Genomic DNA, 15,270 nt, shown 5'->3' with positions numbered 1-15,270 from the left:
ACAAAGTTGTTGGTTAATATCTTGGTTCAACAACTTTATATTAAATTAGCAAAAACTAAGAAACGGTTAAATAGTCTTAATAAATACATGGACCAAGTCTTAAGTCATCATTCTGTCTGAACAGTAACTACAACTGACTAGTTAATTGGCACGTGTCTATACCGTGCGGTCAGTTGGTTTGGGCCGGACAGCACAAAAAGCTAATTTTCAACCATTTTATTCCTCTCTCACGTATTTTATTACAAACCTCATTGCTAATATGACCGTAATAATCAATCGAAACTGGATAGAGATATAATCGGAAATAGCTATTGTTCACCAAACCATCTAGCTACTTTAAAGAGAACTAGCTAACTGGCATGTGTCTATGCTATGTGTGCGCTCAGTTAGTTTGGTCCGGGCATCACAAAAATACAGCTTTCGATTAGTGCCGGCCCTGACATTTTGGTGGCCTAAAGCAAGGCAATAGAATGTGGCCCTATATGCGTTAATGTTATCGATTTTTTTTTTTTTTTAATTTGTGTTATTCAATATAATCCAAGAGAGAGTGAGTAAAGTGATTTTGTTATTTGACAAAAAAGTTTTATTTGTTTTTTTAGATATAGATAAAAGTTTGGGTTTTTTAATTGTGAGTTGGTTTAATGTTATTTGTTTTTTTTAATTGTTTGTAATAAGTGAGGGTAAGTATTGCCAAAGAGTTTAATAAGGAGTTAGGTTCTCGGAGATTGTGAATGATTTTGTTATTTGGCATAAGAGTTTTATTTGTTTTTTTAAATATAAATAAAAGTTTGGATATTTTAATTATGAGTTGGTTTAGTGTTTAGTGTTTTTTGTTTTTTGTTTTTTTTTATTGTTTGTAACGAGTGGGAGTGGGTTTTATTGTTTTCCTTTTGGGAGTGGGGGTAAGTTTATTATGTTTAAAGAGTTTAATAAGACATTTTGGGTTCAAGGGATTGTGAGTGATTTTGTTATTTGGTAGATGAGTTTTATTTGTTTTTTTAGATATATATAAAAGTTTGGGTTTTTTAATTGTGAGTTGGTTTAGTGTTTTTTTTTATTGCATTGGACAACCTCACATTTTAACCAAAACGGTGGAAAAGAGAAGAAATAGATGAATAATAGTGGCTTGCATTGGGAATGCTATTAGATGGTGATCTAGTGAATGAGAATATGGTTACTGTTTCCCCTATATGGAGTTATGGACACTGATATTTCACGAAACCTAAGCATACAAATATCGGCATATTATGTGTAGAAATATAATCGGGCATCAAACACTGGAAAAGCAAAAAAAAAAAAAACAAAAAATGCAAAAGCAGGACGATCAATTTTTCGATCCAATCTCTATAGCCCTGTAGGTCGTCGTCATCATCATCATCATCACCATGACGGTAAGACCAACATCATTCATACATTTCCCGTTGCATATATTGGAATCAATTGTTGTTTGTAATTGAATTTATTTGATAGTAATTGTTAAACTAATATAATTGTGAGTTTGGATTGAGTGTGGAACAGGATTCATCAGGGACAACATTGATGGATCTCATTACGTCAGATCCTACAACAGCACCGGCATCATCATCATCATTATCATCTACGTCGGCAATGTCTCCTTCTTCTACACTTGGGAAACCAGTGCAGAAGCAGCCAGTACAAACAACTGATAAGAAGTCCAAGAAAGGCACTTTAATGCAGATACAAAGTGACACTATAGCTGTCGCGAAAGCATTGAATCCTGTTAGAACTAATATCATGACACAGAGACATAGGAAGAAGTATATATATATATATATATATATATATATATATATGTCTAGTACTATTAAATATTTTTTTTTGGTTGGCAAAAATGTGTGGGAAGCCTGTTTTTAAAGATATCAGTAACTCAATTGTGTGTAGCGGGGTTCGAACTCCAGACCTATGGTATCATCACCTAAAGGTTTTACCAACTAAGCTAGAAGGTACTTACAAAATGTGTAGGCAAGCCTGTTTTTAAAGAGATCAGTAACTCATTAGTGTGTAGCTGGGTTCGAACCCCAGACCTCTGGTATCATCACCAAAACTTTGTACCAGCTAAGCTAGGCAAGCCTGTTTTTAAAGAGATCAGTAACTCATTAGTGTGTAGCTGGGTTCGAACCCCAGACCTCTGGTATCATCACCCAAAGGTTTTACCAACTAAGCTAGAAGACACTTATAAAATGTGTAGGCAAGCCTGTTTTTAAAGAGATCAGTAACTCATTAGTGTGTAGAGGGGTTCGAACCCCAGACCTCTAGTATCATCACCCAAAGGTTTTACCAACTAAGCTAGAAGGCACTTACAAAATATGTAGGCAAACCTGTTTTTAAAAGAGATCAGGGGTTGAAACTCATTAGTGTGTTTTACCAAGGGGTTCGAACCTGTTTTTTAAAGAGACCTCATTAGTGTGTAGGGGTATCATCATCACCCAAAGGTTTTACCAACTAAGTTAGAAGGCACTTACAAAATGTGTAGGCAAGCCTGTTTTTAAAGAGATCAGTAACTCATTAGTGTGTAGAGGGGTTCGAACCCCAGACCTCTGGTATCATCACCCAAAGGTTTTACCAACTAAGCTAGAAGGCACTTACTACTAAATATTAAGACTGTTTACTTTTGTTAATGTCTTGTTCCTTTTCTACAGCCAGTTTCGTATGGACAGCTTGCTAGGAGTATTCATGAACTAGCTGCTACATCCGATCAGGTATCTTTTGTCATGTTTTGATGTGTTTTTTATTCATTTGTTAACCATGCCTAGTCATTTCTCTGCAGAAAAGCTCCCAGAAGCAGTTAGTGAATCATGTGTTTCCTAAACTTGCTGTTTATAATTCTGTTGATCCGTCTGTAGCACCCTCTCTGCTCATGGTACGCTTTTATCAACCCATTGTATTCTATTTGTTTGATGCTATGTTTGTTTTTGTATGTGGGTTTACATAGACTTCTGATCAGGGATTAACTGCTAATACGATTCAGTATGTGTGGCTATACTTGTCATAGATCTCCTTATAATTGATTAAGATCAATTTCCTTTTTCATTTGCTTTACTTGTCAGTGTTTGAATATCTTTTACTATGCATATCAAGATCTTTCCTGATAGTCGAGTCTTTGTAATTGCTTTTGCAATTTACTTTTGTTGAGACTTGATTTTTGGGTCCTTGTTCGTGCAACTGATTTTAATATTTCTGTATATCTTCTCTTTTTTTTCATTTATACTGTGTTCAAAACTTAGATCGATCTACAACTGCGTATTGGTGAGATTATCAAGTTTAGAAACTAGCATGTTGTGCTATAGAGTTTGGTGTACTAATAAACTATGTTGTTTCCTGCAGCTTGATCAACAATGTGAGGATAGGAATGTTCTGCGCTACGTTTACTACTACTTGGCTAGAATTTTGTCAGACACAGGTGCTCAGGGTTTAAGTCCAGGTGGTGGGATCCCTACACCGAATTGGGATGCTCTGGCAGATATTGATGCTGTTGGAGGTGTAACAAGGGCTGATGTTGTCCCTCGAATAATAAATCAGCTTACAACAGAGGCCTCCAATGCTGATATTGAATGTAAGTGGTTTCCTGTACTTGACACTCTTACTGGTGTTGTTAAAATTTTCTCTTCTTTCCGTTTTCTTGGGTTGTCCATCTACTTGAAAGGGAGTGATTCACAATGCACTGGCACTGAATAACTCAGTTACATTATTATTACTAATATAATGAGGAAAAGAAAAAAGAGCAAAAAAAATGTCCTTCCTCTGTTTGGTCCGAAACGAAAGACACCTCTAGTCACCTAGGTCTTCTATTGGAAATGTGCTACCGTGCCCCTGAGGAGGAACCTTATCCTTTCCAATTAGATTCCCTACAGAGCGGCTAGTGGCACTAAACTCCATAGACAATGTCCTATTGATGAAACATCCTTACTCGAGCTAGGAACAACTGAATGACTCCAAGTAAGTTAGAAGCATACAGATAAAGGCACTTTATCCTCGACAAAAAAGTAGAGTACACCAGAAGGTGGATAAAAACTCGCCATCTGACATACACAAGGGACAAAAATCTAATCCTTTTTTTAACTCTTAAGATGATATTGTAAAATCCCAATTCAAAGATGCACAACAAAGTACAGACAAAAGATGGCTATTTTTTACCCCAAATGCATGAGTTTGGATATATGGTATATGCTTGAGGTGATGTTTGGTTAGACTATCATTACTATCCATGAAAATAAATGAAAGAAATGGATACAACACCTAAAGGACATGCCTTGTTTTTCTACCTTTGATGCCTAACCTATCCTAGCACATTAGGTGCATGCTTGAGGTTCTCTGAAATCGATTCCAGTGGCTAACTATGATATTAGAATTCTTGCTTCATGTAAAAAGGTGGAATTTGTTTTTTTCTACTTTAAGCAGTTTATTTTAGTTAACATTGTCTTTGACTCTATTTCATTGATTTGTGAAGTTCACGCACGAAGAATTGCAGCTTTGAAGGCCCTGACTTCTGCTCCGTCAAGCAACTCTGAGAATACGAAATTGTATGAAATCGTATTCGGCATTCTTGATAAGGTTCAACCTATATTCATATAGAATTGCTACATATTTTCTGGAAGTCTTCAAATTTACCTCACAGCTCTTTTTCTTGTTCATACTTGGAGTTAATCCTCTCTATAGTAGACCACTAGAGTCATGATCCTTCTCCATTTGAATTGCAGGTAGCGGATACAAAAAAACGTAGGAAAGGCGTGTTTGGCACTAAAGGCGGTGATAAGGAGGTAATATGGCTAAATTTGTACTAAATTCAATGCATAAGCTAGGGACCTCGGATTCTTCTGCTTGTTTTATGTTGCTACTTTGCTTTGCGATCTATGTTATAACATAAGTATTTTCTGTGCTATGCTGTTTCTGTGCTTTCAAGTTAGCATATTTTGATACTTTGCTTGTGAGATGCTCAGCATTTTCTGAATCTCTCACGATAGTGTGCAACAATATTGTCCATATGATTAGGTGTCTGATCTCATTTTTTGTATTTTATATGATTAATCTTATGTGATGTGGCCTTTCTTCCCTCCACATATTCTCCTGTATAATGTCTGTAATGCTTATCATGGAGCATTGTGTCTTATAAATAATGCCTCAACAGTTACTCTTTACTTATTTTATTATTTTATATCTATGTACCTGTTTTGAACTTACACCCTTATACCTCTTTGTGTTCAAGAATCCGGACATGAATAAATCAGATCTATTGATTTAAAGTTGTAAGTAACTTTAGTAGTCATACATTCAGGGGCTGTATTAATAATTGCTCTTAAACTTGTGCAGTCTATCATGAGGAGCAACCTCCAATATGCTGCTCTTAGTGCTTTAAGAAGACTCCCTTTGGATCCAGGGAACCCAGCATTCCTTCACCGTTCTGTACAAGGGTAAGTAGTTGGCTCTCTCTCTTTTGTTCCAAAGATCCCAAGTAATTTCTTTCAGAAGGCTGTCCGAGATTAATCTACATCGGGAATTTAATTTGGGAATTAATTGGCAAAGCGGGTCAGTTAGGTAGCGACTTATCGGTGATTAATCGGGGGATCTATCTCCGATTTAACTGCTTAGCTTTTAAGTGGACTTAATGTACAAGAAAGTGAAGATGCAGATAAGGCAAAACTGGGTCTTAATCATGTGATGGCAGAAACTGATAACAAAATGACAGTGCTGATGGTTCTTATGATGTATTAAAGTTTTGGTTCTAAAAATTTGGACCACCTTTTGGTGTTAACTATTAGATTTCTAAAATGCTATAAGTTCATACAGAGTTTTTCAAATTTTGTCTTCTTGGCTTTTTGAAAGGGTAGATTGGTAGATCTCCTCTCTCTCTCTCTCTTTTATGATTCTCTTAATGTTGGGGGGTGGTTGACTTTTTCAGTTTATTTTAGTTTTTTTGACTTTATCTACTGACATCTGGGTCATTGATAGTGTTGTTTGATATTCAATTGTATATGAGTTGGTATGAGGAAATTGTCATGTGACATTGTTTGCCACTTTAGGGTTTCATTTGCTGATCCAGTTGCTGTGAGGCATTCTCTGGCAATCATTTCAGAGCTAGCTACTAGAGACCCGTATTCTGTTGCTATGGCCTTGGGTATGTTAAATGATTCAACATGTTCAGCCTTTTATGTTGTTTTGCCTTTCGATATCATTATTTCCAATCATCTGAAGAAATCACGAAACACACTTCTACATGCTGCTCACCCACAAATGGACATAGTTTGAACTTATATCAAGAATATGCACACAGTTAAACATACTTTACACAGTTGGAATGTGGTTTTTGAAGTTTCAACTGATGATTGCATTAAAATCCAACATAGATGTGTTGTTCAGTCACACAAATTGATAACACAAATGAAAACATGATAAAAGAGGGAAAGAGGAAAAAATAGAAAAAAAAAGAGCATAAGAAGAACACCTGAAGGTAGTTAGGATAATCACTTTGTAAATAACAAAGATACCATGAAAGATACTATATTTGTGTTTGTATGCATGTTTCTGTTGTTTAAAGCTTGGGACTAATACATCTCCATTTCCTTATTGTTTTTGCAGGAAAGCTTGTGCTTCCTGGAGGTAAATGCAGTCTTTGTGTTAATTATCTGTCATGTCCTTTGAATTTGGAACATTGTCTTTGTTTTCCTAGTTATTTGGCATTTCTAGCTCTGCGGTTATGCTCTTCCTGTAAAAATGCATATCCTGCTTGTCTCTCAAATTGACTACAATATATATTGGGCTTGAAGACTCTGAAGTCCTCAAAGAATGTACATGTGTATAAATTTGTCGAATGCCGAACACAGTATACTGAATTGATTGTTTAAAGTCAACTATAATTATCAGTACGAATAGTGCCACACCCATACCGATATGTATTGATATCTGTTTAAACTTTATTGCTTGGTACTTTACCTTTTATGGTGAGATACTTTAATCCATCTCTTGATACTATGATCATCTCTTGACAGAAGGAAAAAATGACACCAGAAAGTCGACAATGATTTTTTTTTTCAATATATTTACTTATTTTTCCTCATTCTTTACCTAAGTTCCAAACAGCCGTCTTAGGATTTCTTTGTTAAAATATACAGATTTTAGAAGCCTTTTCCTTACTGAAGACTGGGGTTTTTGAAGAATCAATTGCTTTGACTTATCTTTTCATATGCTTCTCAGAGTTCAGCTTCGTTTTTCTATTTGTTATTATGTTTTACTCTGAAATATTCAACCCATTTGTGTCTTTTGTGTTCGTTGGAATTGAACTTAGATGAATGTTTTTCTGGTTCAGGTGCTTTGCAGGATGTCCTCCATCTACATGATGTTCTTGCAAGGGTCTCACTCGCTAGATTATGCCACACTATATCTAGAGCTCGTGCTTTAGATGGTAAAAACATTCTTTTTAACTTCTTAACTTGTTATTGTTTCCACCTTTACATGTCTTTTGTTTGTGTGATGATTGATATGACTGACACGATCGTATGTACAGAGCGCCCAGACATTAAATCTCAGTTCAGTTCTGTTCTTTATCAACTTCTGCTGGATCCTAGTGAAAGAGTTTGTTTTGAGGCAATTCTGTGTGTACTGGGCAAATTTGATAATACAGAAAGGTTTTCCTTCCCCTCACTCGTCGCTATTCTGTATCAAGTTTTTTTTTTTTTTTTTTTTTTTTTATCTTTAGTTTGCATTCACATACTTCAACTGTTTCCCTTGTACTTATTGTAGGACTGAAGAGAGAGCTGCTGGTTGGTACCGTTTGGCAACAGAAATTCTCAAGTTACCGGAAGCACCCTCTGTTTTATTGAAAGATTCTAATGATGAATCAAAAGACGGTCTTCCCCCCAAAAGTGCAAAAGATAAACCTTCTCACAAGACAAGGCGTCCACAGCCTCTTGTCAAACTTATAATGAGAAGGTTCATGAATTCCCTGTACATTGTCTTTTTCTTAGAGTGTGAAATATGCCAATACCTACTTTGCAACTTGTCCTCTGACAAATATGTGATACATTATTCACATGACTGACGTCGAGAAGCTACGCTGATATTTAATCCTTGGACGACAACCAATGTAGAATGCATTTTTTGTACCTTCTTACTTAAACACTTATTGCTTCATCTTATGTGTTTTTATACAAGTTCAACTTGCAAAAGAGAAGTATCAGCAGATGTTTGGTTTTTTCCAAACCAATTCAATGGAAACTTTCAAAAAATTGAATAAGGCTGGACTCTTACATCTTTCTCATTGCTTTGGCCACCACTACCAATGACACTAGAGCATGCTCTATTTCCATACTTTATAGTTCATCAACTCTTTAGGGTACTTTTAGAATCTTAGAAGTTGCGACTTAAATATAATTTTTTTCTTTTTTACATATGTTTAGGCTGGAGAGTTCTTTTAGAAGTTTCTCGAGGCCTGCACTACATGCAGCAGCAAGAGTTGTGCAGGAAATAGGGAAAAGTAGAGCTGCCGCTTTTGCATTAGGCGTGGATATTGACGAAGGAGCACCACTACATGCATACTCCGAGACTATGGAGTCAATAGATCAGGATTTAAATGAAAGTTCCGAAGGTAGTTTGTCCTTTTGGTTTACTGGTTTGCCACTCAATACCCTATATCAGTTATTTTGTAGACTTGTCTTGAATATTTGAAATCTAATGTTGTGCTTTTAAAAAGTGCTAGAATGTGTTGCAAAAAGTTAGAATTTTTATGTTGGTGGTTCTTTATCCTGATGATGAATGTATATGGTTCTAAATGTATATTACCTTGATGATTGGTTGTGTGTATCACATGATTGACATCTTTATTTATGTTTTAGTTACGCGAAAGGGGTCTTTGTTATCTAATGGAATGGGAGGCAAAGATACAATTGCAAGTTTATTAGCTTCGTTAATGGAAGTAGTGCGAACAACAGTAGCTTGTGAATGTGTTTATGTTCGAGCAATGGTAATTAAGGCTTTGATCTGGATGCAAAGTTCATATGAATCTTTCAATGAATTGGGATCCATAATCGCATCTGAGCTGTCTGATCCAGCTTGGCCTTCAACACTACTAAATGATATTTTGCTCACTTTGCATGCTCGGTTTAAGGTACACAACTTTTAGCTGAACAGTTTATTTGTATCTATTCGCATTGGTGTCCTAGGTTGCAGTTTATGTGCATGTTTTTTTTTGACATGCCTTCATTCAATACATTTTCTCTATATACAGGATCCTTTTCATATCTGATTCTGTTAATCTGTTTGCTTTTTATTATTTAGTCTCATAACTTTCTTTTTAATTTATCTCGTATAAACCTATGTTCATATATTAAGACAAAATAGACATTAACAACCACTGTCATTTGAAGCCATTATTTTTTCTACCATTGTGTTACGAGGTGATTCACCTTACTTTCAATTTTGCTCGAGTTTTTCATCTTGTTGGTCCTGCTGGGTGAACCTTAATTTCTGTCAATCACTTTGTCTAGTTCTTAAGTGACGCTTGTAATAATGGTTGCTTGAAATCAAAAGGAGCCTAAACTGTTCAAGTTGACGAGGAAGTTACTTAATTTCAATTGTGTCATTGCAAAGGAGTTTTAACTACTATGGTTATTTGTAAAAAAATCCTTTATGTAAAAGGGTATATTGCTACAATCTGTAGGAAATGTATTCAATTTTATATGGGGGTCCTGTATCAGAGAGATCTTGCTCACAGTAGTTTTTTAACTGTAGGTCTGAAAAGATTTACATAAATATTTTTTAGGTGGTTTTATTTCGTGTGTTTTTACTTGTGTTAAATTTTTTGAGTAGTAAATATTGTTCTGTCCATGGTTTATTAGGCAACTCCAGGTATGGCTGTCACTCTTCTTGAAATCGCAAGAATTTTTGCAACTAAAGTTCCTGGAAAGATTGACGCAGATGTGTTGCAGCTACTATGGAAAGTAGGTTATACTCGCTTCAAATCCAAGCAAACCACTTTTTATTCTTTGACATATGGAGAATTGTGTGTTTTGTTGATTTTATTGGTAGTTCTGAGATTAATTTTCTACTTTTATAAAGTTGTAAGATGCATGCTCCTCTACTTTACAAAGAACCAGATCATCCATTTGTAAGTTTGTAATTGATTTTGGTCTTTTGTAAACCTTCAGACATGCCTTGTTGGAGCTGGACCAGATGGGAAACACACAGCTTTGGAAGCAGTGACAATAGTTCTTGATTTACCACCGCCCCAACCTGGGTCAATGTCGGGATTAACATCTGTAGATAGGGTTTCTGCAATTGATCCAAAGTCAGCTCTTGCATTACAGAGACTAGTGCAGGCAGCGGTAAGAATGATATTTTACTACATTCTTGTATAATGAAGAGCTGTTTTGGAATGCATATGAGGCTTGCCAGTGCATGCAATTCTCAGGATATTGCTAATGTGTTTTTGGGTGAGCTGGTGGAGCTTCTTATGCATGCCTTAATACTCTTCTAATTAAGAGCTCAAGTGATAACTACTTCTGCTTGCAGGTTTGGTTCCTTGGAGAAAATGCAAATTATGCCGCATCTGAATATGCCTGGGAATCTGCAACTCCTCCGGGTACTGCATTGATGATGTTAGATGCAGATAAGATGGTTGCGGCTGCAAGCTCTAGGAACCCTACTTTAGCTGGTGCTTTGACGCGCCTCCAAAGATGTGCTTTCAGTGGAAGCTGGGAGGTGTGACTATGTGCCTTGTTACTTTCTCTGAACTGCTAGTTTTTCACTTGATCATAGTACAATATGAGGGGTCTGAGTAATCTTTAAATCCTATAAGTGAATGAGTCTCAGTGGTTTGTGTTTTACAGAAATAAATCCTGTTCAAGACCTTAGATAAAATGTCGAAGTCAATTTCCTCTCTTCCACTTCAGTTGTTTATTTAGAAATTATTTTTTACATCAGTATCAGAGCCACAGGATGTGGCATTTTTCCTCAGTCATAAACCTCTACATCACACAGTATAACTGTTAGTATAAAACACAACATATTACAGTTGTAACTGTTAGAGTTCACTATTTCTTTCTTAATCCTCACCGTATTGTATACCGTGTATCGGCAATTCATCACCTTTTCATTTTACTTCTAAAAGTCTCTATATGAAGTTTGGATGACATTTTTTTATATGTGGTTACAGTACCCTCTTATCGCTATATCAGAGAGTTATGTAAAGCTGAATTGTGTGTCCGTGTGTTAAATTATAATTTTAGGTGCGCATTGTTGCTGCTCAAGCTCTCACAACCATGGCGATCAGATCGGGGGAGCCTTTTAGGTTACAGATATATGAATTTTTACATGCTTTAGCACAAGGAGGGATGCAATCTCAATTGTCAGAATTTCACCTCAGTAACGGAGAAGATCAAGGGGCCAGTGGTACTGGTCTTGGATCTCTTATAACTCCAATGTTGAAGGTTCTTGATGAGATGTATACAGCACAAGATGACTTGATAAGGTAAGAATTAAGATGTTTTCTTTGTTATCTTTTGTTATATTTAAAATGGGAGTTTCATTCTTACTTTTGTTCTTCGCTCTTTGGGTTTGTTCAGAGAAATGCGGAACCATGATAATGCGAAAAAGGAGTGGACAGATGAAGAACTTAAGAAACTATATGAGACACATGAGAAGCTGCTTGATCTTGTTTCATTGTTTTGTTATGTACCAAGAGCTAAGTATCTACCTCTTGGGCCAACAAGGTAATATATATTCCCTAAAAAGTAAAATAGAAAAAAAAAAAAATCTTACTTTTTTGTAGAAATATAATGTATTCCTTTTATCTGTTATTCGACTCTCTATTTTCCTTGGCCAACTGACTATTTTTTTGACATTTGCACCAGTGCAAAACTTATCGACATCTATCGCACCCGGCACAATATAAGTGCATCCACAGGTTTAAATGATCCTGCTGTTGCTACAGGAATTTCAGACCTAATTTATGAATCCAATGTAACTCCGGAAAAAGACCCGGATGAGCTTGATGCTGACCTGGTAAATGCATGGGCAGCAAACTTAGGTGATGATGGTTTGTGGGGAAACAATGCACCAGCAATGAACAGGGTAAGGAAATTTTTTCCCAACTACATTTGGGGAACCATTGTAAAGCAGATCTTTCTGTCATTGTTTTTAATCGGGATACTCCGGTCTGAATAGGTGCAGCTAGATGCAATGAGATGCCAATGCCAATGGGAATACCATACATTTGGAGTACATATGAAATATCAAATTTAGCTGATCTAATTTACTTCTTCATAGACGAGAGGAAATGAACAACTTAAATGGCTTATGGCTTCAATGTCTGGCTAATACTAGTATAAACTTTTCTTTTTCTAATAATATTATTTACTACATTCAGTTTTGAAATCACTTGTGTGTGCCAGGAATGTAGATAATCTCGTAGGATAAATGAATCGAGAGGTAGTCTTGGCTAGATTACCTGGTAGTCTGGTAGATGCGCCACAGGAACTATAACCACGCATAATATTATTTTCTCCAGAGTCCATTATCGTCTCTTGACAAAAGTTCTGATCCTTTGCGTAATTAGTAATAAGAGAACTGCCAGAAGGTAGCATTAGAACATACTGTGTTTGTTTTTGACACAGTGAATGCTAATAACTTTTCATAAACCTTTTTTTGGAGCAAACCTTTGCTTGCTTTTCGTGAAAAAGTGTTGTTTAGAAGAAGCATGTTGATCCAAGAGCAAGTGCATGTATATCCTTCTTTTACTTCTTTGTTATTAGCATCACTAGTGAAAATCTGTGACCACACTTTCATTTAACCTTTACTTTGTGCTAGGTAAATGAATTTCTTGCAGGTGCTGGTACTGATGCTCCAGATGTCGAGGAGGAAAACTTTACCTCTAGAGCATCTGTTAGCTATGATGATATGTGGGCAAAGACACTGTTAGAAACTACAGAAGCAGAGGTATGACTAAAAGTCTGAAACTTCTCTTAGCATGAGATACACCACGGCAGTTTTAATTAGGGAGTTTGCCCTTCTAGTTCAGGTTGCTTGGAAAACACATTCATTTACCATATACATCCATTTTCTTTTGTAGGAAGATGATGCGAGGTCATCAGGAACATCATCACCCGAGTCAGCAGGATCGGTCGAGACTTCAATATCATCTCATTTTGGTGGAATGAGCTACCCATCCTTATTCAGTTCAAAACCATCCACTTATGGGGCTCCTCCGCAATCCTCGGTATTTAGCTGCAAACACTATTACCTTCTGATGGAATTATTATTAGTATTATTTAGTTAGTAACTTAGTTTAATTAGTAGTTAGTATTCTAGTAGGTTCTATTTTAGTAGTTGGTTTCTAATTTGAATTCTTTGGAGATTGTATACATAAGACCTTTGGTCTCACAATTTAGTTGGTTGATTTTAGTGATTTTCGGATTAAAAGTGTGTAGATTTTAGGGTTTACTAAAATCCCCTTTTTCCATCAAATTAGGGTTAGAATTAGCCTTAATTTATCAATGGTGTGTTGATTAAAGTTTCTTCTGCCTTTAATTCACATCACCTTATGCATACATTATTAGTTATCACTTGATAAGCTACGGGTAAAATGAGGAAACTTTGTAATTTGAGTCGATTCTTGAGAAGAATCAGAGGAGAGGCAACGTACCTACCTGTTTCAAATTTGGGCATTGTTCTCTTAGGATGTGTTTGATTAACCACACAATATTTCCAAGATACACTTGACAATTGACCTCAAGTTTCCAAATTTTGCATCATAGATATGTATCACACCACTGTAATTCACCATGGCAGGAGAGGTCAGGAGCAGCTGCTAGCAGATTTAGCAACCCTGTTGGTGCTTCATCAACGTTTGAGGGCGTTGGTTCTCCGGTCAGACTCATAGCCTTACTCCTTTCTCAATAGGTGACAGCATGTATTTTGATTAGATGAACCATTTACACTTCTAACCGAGGGAGCCTGTTCAGATTCGGGAAGAACCTCCATCGTACGAAGCATCAGTAGTGCAGAGATTTGAGTCTTTTGAGAACCCCATGGCTGGAAGTGGAGCACGTAGTTTTGGATCACGGGATGATGAAGAGCCACCTTCGTCCGAAAACCCCCAGTTTGGGAAAGCACTCTATGACTTCACTGCTGGTGGTGACGATGAGGTAAGACAATGTTAAAAGCTTGATGTGGGGTGCTGAAACTATGTCATGACTTGTGATAATCTAGAAAGAAGAAACTTTCTCTTATATTTGATGATTAATGGAATTCACTAGAAGTAACTATTGCAGACTGAGTTTAGTCACCAGAAGACACTTCCATTTCACTTTAAGTTGTATAAGTCTGCTACTTGGTTGTTACCTCCTGGTGGGTGCATCCAAAGAGAGACGGGTTTAATTAAGCTGTTGTTTGTGCAGTTAAACTTGACATCAGGAGAAGAAGTTGAGATTGATTATGAGGTGGATGGTTGGTTCCATGTAAGTACCGCTAACCTCTCTGCACAAATTTTTTAAAAATTATGTAGATTTTGATGATTTGTTGTGTCCGCCTGAATCAGCAGAAATTTTTGTTTAATGCATTTCTAGGTGAAGAAGAAGCGACCAGGAAGAGATGGAAAAATGGTAGGGTTGGTGCCAGTACTCTATGTGAGCCAATCTTGATTGAAAACCATTGGGTTCATCAGTAAGGGAATATTTTGTCCTCTCAATCCAGTTTCTTGTCATGACATCCAGTTTTGTTATAACACCCCACTTTAGATGCTTATATATCTCCCCTTCCAAGAAATGAGCCACACCACTTAAGGGAGATGGAGAGTAATCCTATTCCTACCTAATGTTCTCTTGGGTTTTCAACTTTTCATGTTCTTCAGCCCTGGGTCTCAGTTTTCTTACAATTAGTCATAGCTCCGGAATACCTTGTATCCCATTTTTCTTATATCTTGGTTTCCATCTCTCTTTTGTAGTGTACTTGTTTCTATTGAGCTCTGTATGTTGCCTTCATCCTTACGCTGGGCTTCTTCCTCCTCTTTTCTTCTATCCCTTCTCTAATAGATTACATTGTGTTAACCATTTCTCAAGTACATATAATTTTTTCTATTATAAGAGGGCCAGTTTATAAGCTCTGTATTCTTGAGGGCTTTGTAAGTTAATGTAATTCTAATTGTTGTTTCAGAATAGTATTAGAGGATTTCTTTTGGTCTGTATAAAGTGTTGTGCCGACTTACAAGGGAAATTAGATATCCTTTTCAGTAAATGGGAATATATACAGAAGATGTTCCACACC

General features: G+C 36.4%; 1 protein-coding gene across 1 annotated transcript; it reads left to right on the top strand.

The window, feature by feature from the left end:
* Positions 1–1,260: 1,260 nt before the first annotated feature.
* On the top strand, positions 1,261–15,270 carry LOC147521329 (SH3 domain-containing protein). The gene is made up of 27 exons (XM_086558516.1): positions 1,261–1,391; positions 1,519–1,779; positions 2,661–2,720; positions 2,789–2,881; positions 3,346–3,574; positions 4,469–4,572; positions 4,719–4,778; positions 5,329–5,429; positions 6,039–6,133; positions 6,595–6,615; positions 7,322–7,417; positions 7,520–7,640; positions 7,756–7,944; positions 8,412–8,599; positions 8,847–9,118; positions 9,849–9,950; positions 10,158–10,334; positions 10,522–10,710; positions 11,238–11,479; positions 11,574–11,720; positions 11,862–12,081; positions 12,817–12,945; positions 13,079–13,225; positions 13,798–13,875; positions 13,971–14,153; positions 14,406–14,465; positions 14,574–15,270. The coding sequence occupies exons 1-27, from the start codon at positions 1,386–1,388 to the stop codon at positions 14,646–14,648; spliced, it is 3,645 nt and encodes a 1,214-aa protein (XP_086414642.1). The 5' UTR covers positions 1,261–1,385; the 3' UTR covers positions 14,649–15,270.

This window comes from Coptis chinensis, chromosome 1, assembly GCF_015680905.1.
Source record: "Coptis chinensis isolate HL-2020 chromosome 1, ASM1568090v1, whole genome shotgun sequence".
Taxonomy (NCBI): domain Eukaryota; kingdom Viridiplantae; phylum Streptophyta; class Magnoliopsida; order Ranunculales; family Ranunculaceae; genus Coptis; species Coptis chinensis.
The sequence above is the reverse complement of the archived record's forward strand: the minus strand, read 5'-3'. Positions and strand labels throughout refer to the sequence as shown.